Consider the following 6,837-nt stretch of genomic DNA (forward strand, 5'->3'; position numbering starts at 1 on the left):
TTCACCATAAAACCAGTCCAGAAATTTCTTCCAAAGAAACTCGTCCGTGTCTACTCAGTCCTGAATCGCGAATCCAATCTGGCCATCACCCATGCTAGCAACTCTCCTGCTGACAAAAACTACAGCAGCGCCCTGCAGCTAAGCCTGGCACAGTGTCGCAAAATACCAACACCCTTCCAGATGGTTTGGCTGGAGTGAGGACTACGAAGACACCCCCTTCCACACATGAATAGTCTAAAAACATGTCATCCCGTGCTTATATGCTCGGCTGTGGATAGCCACTAGGAATCTCATTTTGATCTCTACATCCCGGATCGCCCAGCGCGCGTAGACATTGCATCACTCTCCAAAGCAATGGTAACCATCCGGCTCGAGCGAGTGGTTTGCCTCTACACCTTTTTGCGAAGACCCCCCCCCCCCCCCACTTGTATCGACAGTCCAGATTTAAGCACTTCAGAGCGAACCTCCCGGTTCACATGAACCAATAATCAAAAATCGCCGTGGAGCATACTAGCAATTTAGTGCAAGCTTTGCACACTAGGAGCCATTCGGTAGCAGGGCTCGTAGTCGTCGATATGATTGCAGATCCTCGCTCTGATCTCCTAGAGCAGATTGATCAGAGTAAATGCTCTCCTCTCTATTTGATCATTAAACCCACCATGGGCTTTTTCGGCGTCTTCACACATACGTTCGTTCATTGAGATCGCTAAAGTTTTTGGCATAAAAATGCGACGCAATTCTTTGGAGAGGTTATGTTGTTTAAGATACAGTGTTGGTCTTACCAGACCTTTACATTATCGCTAGAGTCAATATGAACTGCAGTCACTGTGAATGCCTACGACATAAAACTACGTTTGCCCGGCTTGTCGCGCTCTCCAAATACAGCATCGTATCTAGGTACCTGTCTCGTTGCAGAAATTTCGGTCACAATATGAGAACAATCTGCTCGATGACATACTAAGGTCGACACAATACTTAGTCAATGTTTATATCGAATCCTGTTTGTTTGCCTCTTCCTTGTTCTGGCACATGGGAAGTTGTTATACCCACGAGTTTCTGCAACACATTCGCCCCTATTTTTCATGTTGTGGCAATCAAATGGTCGTTAAATTGCTCGACTAAAGGAACAACTTGTCGCACTTCTTGAACACGTTAATGTCTATTTCTTTTTGCGGCATCACGACAACCTTTCATTCCGGGTGCATTTCATTCACATTACTAGACTCCCCAGAAGCCGAACCACATCATTTTACTCCTGGCCGGTAATTGAGATATAGTAACCCCATTGTTGGCTGCTATCCCCTTTTCGGTCTTTTTATATCCTGGACTCGACAAGGACATTCTGGGTCAAACCACACAGGGTCGGATGCATGTAGAGGTCTACCTTGACCCTGAAACGGGATTCTTTCGGCACAAGATCGATTTGTGCGAACAGAAGCTGCACATACGAGACCTTCATTAAATTTCCAATCCTCGGCTGAAAGGGTAATCGTGGACGATGATAGAAACTCTTCAGATACTCCCCAGACCAGGGTCCTGCTAGAATTTATAGGAATGGAAGGGAACGGAATGTTAGTCTCCTTTATTTTTGTCGTTCGTTGCAGTGCACCTTCTCCTCTCGCATCTCAACGCCGCTGCCAGGGACCGAGTAGTGGCTAGCTTGGACTCGCAGATCCGCTTGATCCTACTCTCAGCCAGCCACGAGGGATAACATATCCGCCCCTGCACCTGACTATCAAAATCTTTTATCGAAGCTGCGAAACAGTGGCAGATTCTGAGCCCAGTGCTAGGAATGTTGGAGGCTGCTTATCCGTCCTCCCAAATTGGTAGGAGCTGAGGAGATATCGACCGAGTTTACGGCCGTCTTTAGTTCAGATGAAACAATCACGATGTTCGTTAGAATTCTTGCAGCCCTTGGCAATAATACAGCCTTCCACAAGAATTCAGAATGGGCAAAGGTATATTTCGTTCATTTAGCTGAGGAGGGGCTGAGCAATCCGCCGAACAACTCGAGACCCTGCATTCAACCGCTATCGTGCCCAAGACTCACTCCAGCCCAGCAAGTTTCTGCCATGCAGGCGGAGCAAACACCCGTTTCGTTCCGTCTTCTTCCAATTTCATTTGCGGAATATAGCGCTGGCAAGAGAGATCAATGCAAGCTCACGGCGCAGTCATGCAGGGGCAGCGTAGCCCTACAGGGGTTCATCGATGCAATTGCGGAACACCTCCCGGCGCGCTTAGGCCACAACCTCAAGGATGTGGAAGGAGGTTAAGTGCCTGGCCTTGTATTTCAGTTCCGTAAGATGACCGGACGGCTCACTGTTGCTTTGACTCCCGCCCTGTCGGCCTTGAGCGAGCAGGATACCTCTCATCAGTCACAGCGAGAGCTAGGATTCCTTCAATCATGCCTCCTTCATCTTTGAAAGAACACGGGATCCACTTCCGAATCGCCGATTCTCCGGACAACTTGGAGAGTTGTGACAAAGGCTCAATTGAGTTATTCACCCTGGTCTTAAATATCAAAGACCTTAAATATACGAATTTTGGAGGCTCCGCGACCGTTGATAGACGGCAATATGAGAAGGAATTGAAGAACGAGGCCGAAGTCCTAAGAGTAACCTGTACCGATGTCAGTCGAGCTGATGATATGGAGGAGGAATGGCATTAGAATCTGAGACCCCTCGTTTTCAACCGATTCAGCAGAGAAGATGAGGAGAGTTATCGGCGGCCCCGACATCACCACTGGTTGGTCGTTCCACGGTGATCTATGCACCTGGCTTCACTCACTCGCGTCCATTAGCTTCCAATGTCGAAAACACTTCCCTAGTCGTAGTCGACCGGTACTAAACCGAGATAGCGAGAGGATTTTGACCAGAAAGCGACAATATGGTCAGCAGACAACCCTAGAGACTATTGGTGAGTTTACAAGGCACAAGTATTGCTGGAACGAATGAAGATGGTGTTAATGGTCAGTATTTAGTGTTGACCATTTCAGTTTGCCAAATTTCAACCTCGCCAAACTTACGTTCCCGAATTTCGAAGGCCAGACGAAGAAGACTCTAGATCTAACAATTGGCCTTCTCTCTTCAGATCCAGGGGAGTGGTTTGGGCTACCCAAGGTAGAAATGCTGATGGACGATCGCGTTCGGATGTTCAATCCCAAATTGCTTGCTAAACTTAGTAAGGTAAGCTCCCTAGAATATCCATTCCAGTTACGAAAAGGCACGCGCGTCGAACATGTCCCCCTTGCCTTCCACTTTGCATTCTGGGAGGCCAAAAGCTCAAGTCAACGAGCAGCAGGTCATCAGGCCGCCAAAGTGCAAAGTGCATTGAAAGTCAAACTACTCCTAAAATGGCAGAAGGGAGTGAGCAGTAACGCAGGCGTGCCGTGGCATCCGTTGGTGTGGTATTTTATCAGTGCCGGCTCTAGGTGGGAGATTCTGGCGTGTCAATTCGAGCAGAATCGCACTGCGACGGATGAAATTTGCGTAGGTTGTCCTCCTATTTAGTCTCAAATCTCTGATAGTTCTAGGTTTACCAAGAACTATGGTCCGGCGACTGCACACGTATCGACCAGGCTTTACAACTTCTATACCTGGTCGATCTCATCGTGTTGTGGGGTCAGCACCAGTATAGCCATTTGCGGGCGCGTGTGTTCGACGTCTGGAGGCTGAAATGCGTGGACAACCATGTCCAGCGTTAACAGACACCACTTGGAAATACAAGCTAGACACTAACGCTAAGACATTTCCGTGGCTTTACCCAGGTCAAGAAAATCAACAGTTTGCCACATTGAATCAGCAAGAAAGGCCCCGACGGTATCGTTCACAAAGCCATTCGCGACTTGAGGATCCCTTGCACCAAATAGGACGATTATCTTTAACATGCCATGAGAAAGAATACCATATACTAGAGCGCGATGATTACATCTGGATCCTCGATCGAAGCTCAGAAGCGGATGACTTGTTGATTGTGCGGGTTGATGTGGATGGGAACGTCTTGGCTCCGTTATTTGTCTTCTGCTCTCACATGTGGGGTCGCAAATACTTTCTACGTTTCCAAAAGGAAGAAAAGCTGAGACAGCAAGAAGGTGTCCTGTCCGAGTTCAAATGCGACTAGAAAGGACGGTCTTACATTGAGAGTTGCATTAATAGCGCCAAAGGTCACGTTTGTAAGCCGCAATCTCAGTTCTGCGTCATAATTCCCATGAATGGTGGTCCTTGGTCCAAATCCCGAAATGGAGGCTCAGCTTTTGAAGATTTTGAGAAGCGCTTGGGTCTGCCTTCTTTGATCGAAGCAGCGGAGAAAGCGAACGAAAAGTGGTGCACATGCCAAGCGACCTACAATGAATTCAGCCCGAGCATGATTCTATGTCAGAATATGAAGTGTTCTGTTGGGTGGTACCACACCAGATGTGTGGATCAGCCTGAGGGTTTCTGCGATGAGAATTGGTTTTGTCGCACGTGTCTCACGCGATATCATACCCATGTACTGCACTATTCACTCATTAGGCATAGCTCCTTTCTCGTACAGTATATAGTCAGCCCAGAGCTCTATCGAGCTCCTCAGACCTTACAATACACTCGTGCAATCCACTTTGTTTGGATCTCAGTACCTTGTTGATTCGCTTACCATATGACCCCTTCTCAGCTCATGCAAGAGTTATGAGCCCGGCGCGCTTCCGCTGCGCCATTTGGCTACCAACCACCAATTCTCGGACGGCTGGAAGCATGCTATGGGGATCGAATTCAAAGGCCTCTTTCCGATAGAGGTCCGTGAATTCGATCCCCATGGCATGCTTCCAGCCGTCCGAGAATTGGTGGTGGCGTGCCTCATAGTAGGTTTTGGGCACAGGAGGTAGATGATCTCGATGGAGAGCTTTGGGAGCGATGGTAGCGGGTTTAGCGGGGTCTTTCATGAATGCAGCAGCGTATCGTCGACGCCTTGTTCTGCTTTCTCCCTCTATGATGTTTGATTCATTGATGGCGGCCGCGCTTCCAGCAGGGCCTAGTCTGGTGGAGTCCTGGAGCCATGTGCGAGGGACGAAGTCGGTTCCTTCGAAGATGCCATGAGACTCATGATCGATCGCAGCGGTGTGCCGAGTGGTTCTGGCTTGCTCAAGATGATCGTCATCGGCCACAAACTCTAAGACCGACGACGATCATCTTGAGCAAGCCAGAACCACTCGGCACACCGCTGCGATCGATCATGAGTCTCATGGCATCTTCGAAGGAACCGACTTCGTCCCTCGCACATGGCTCCAGGACTCCCAGACTAGGCCCTGCTGGAAGCACAGCCGCCATCAATAAATCAAACATCATAGAGGGAGAAAGCAGAACAAGGCGTCAACAATACGCTGCTGCACTCATGCAAACCACCACTAAAATGTCTGGCTGGTACCACGCCTTCGCATTAGGCTTTATGAAAGACCCTGCGAAACCCGCTACCATCGCTCCTAAAGCTCTCCATTAAGATTATCTACCTCCTGTGCCTAAAACCTACTATAAGGCACACCACCTGTGAGAGCACTGTGAAGCAGGAAGCAGGAAGCGTAGAAGGGGGTACAGGATAGTATTAATAGACGAATCCTTGAGGAGACTCAGGGGTTCGTGAGAGGATATATATATATGTGCTGGGGCACGTGACAGGACGTTATGTGCCCAAGGCTAGGCCAAGGGCTCTCTAGGGAGAGTCCAAGGCATGTCTAAGTTAACTGTGACACCACCACTAATTCTTAGACAGCTAGAAGCATGCTATAGGGATTAAATTTATAGACCTTTATTGTAAGGCTGAGATGGCGCTTATGTGCGACGGGTATATATACTATTCTATCCTGAAAATCAACCGTTGGTTGATTATTCGCACCTTTTTGGTTGTATTGGCGGAGTAGTGCGGAGCCCTGTCCATATATATAATACTAAAAAACAGTTTACTTTACTATGTAATAATTAATAAAGTATATAATCTATAGTAAAGGATTTTAAGTTTAATACTAAGCTTAAGCATATTAATATTTACAACTACTAGCTCTGCTAAGAGGTACAAAAAAGAAGGATTTACATATGCTATATTTTTACTATAGACATGCTAGCTAATAACGTTACTAAGTTTTTACTTTAATAGAACTATTAAGTGTTTATTAAATAACTAGGCCTTATTTCCTTAAGTATGTCAGATATGCGCACCTACTGTCAAGACAGGAGTGTCACGATTGTGCACGAGTAAGGTTATAGAGCTTCACAGAGGTCTAGTTTAATTACTACGTAAGGTATTATAGTAGGTACAAGACGTTGTGTAAGAAATAAAAAAGTTTAAAAAAAAATTAGTAATTAAATACTTAGCTTAAAAGTCTAAGCACTTTAGGTATAAATTAAGCCTATTCTAAGTTTAGTTAGTGTTAAGGTAGTTTATACTTAAGTTTATATCTATGTTATATTATATTTATGTTAGACGTGCACTAATAATACTCTAGTACATATCTAATATAGTTATGTCTAGGATCTAGAGAGGATACTGTAACAGTACCTCTTCTTTTATTAAAAAAGGAATTCTTTACATTAGTAGTTCTAGCATTAAGTTGTCTTTATTAAAGTATAGGTTTAGTTTAGATAAGTATTAAGTGTAGAATTAAGTTACTATAGAGTTTTTTTATAAGGCTTCTATAGGTTTTTATAACAGTTTATTATATCTAGTCTATTTTATAAAGTATTTATAAATATATTTTTTTTATTAAATTAAATTTATTTAACATCTTTTATAACATATTTTAGTTTATTATTTATAATAATAAGTTTAGGTAGCAGGTTTAGCTATCTAGGTAAATAGTTAAATTTAAGG

The 6,837-nt window shown here is 45.3% G+C and overlaps 1 protein-coding gene across 1 annotated transcript; it reads left to right on the forward strand.

The window, feature by feature from the left end:
* Positions 1 to 2,404: 2,404 nt before the first annotated feature.
* BDR25DRAFT_340153 (uncharacterized protein) lies at positions 2,405 to 4,119 on the forward strand (the record flags this gene model as incomplete). The annotated part of the gene is made up of 5 exons (XM_033693474.1): positions 2,405 to 2,629; positions 2,858 to 2,916; positions 2,981 to 3,488; positions 3,533 to 3,650; positions 3,698 to 4,119. The coding sequence occupies 5 exons, from the start codon at positions 2,405 to 2,407 to the stop codon at positions 4,117 to 4,119; spliced, it is 1,332 nt and encodes a 443-aa protein (XP_033552213.1).
* Positions 4,120 to 6,837: the final 2,718 nt, after the last annotated feature.

The sequence above is a fragment of the Lindgomyces ingoldianus genome (assembly GCF_010093535.1).
Source record: "Lindgomyces ingoldianus strain ATCC 200398 unplaced genomic scaffold BDR25scaffold_5, whole genome shotgun sequence".
In the NCBI taxonomy this organism is placed as follows: domain Eukaryota; kingdom Fungi; phylum Ascomycota; class Dothideomycetes; order Pleosporales; family Lindgomycetaceae; genus Lindgomyces; species Lindgomyces ingoldianus.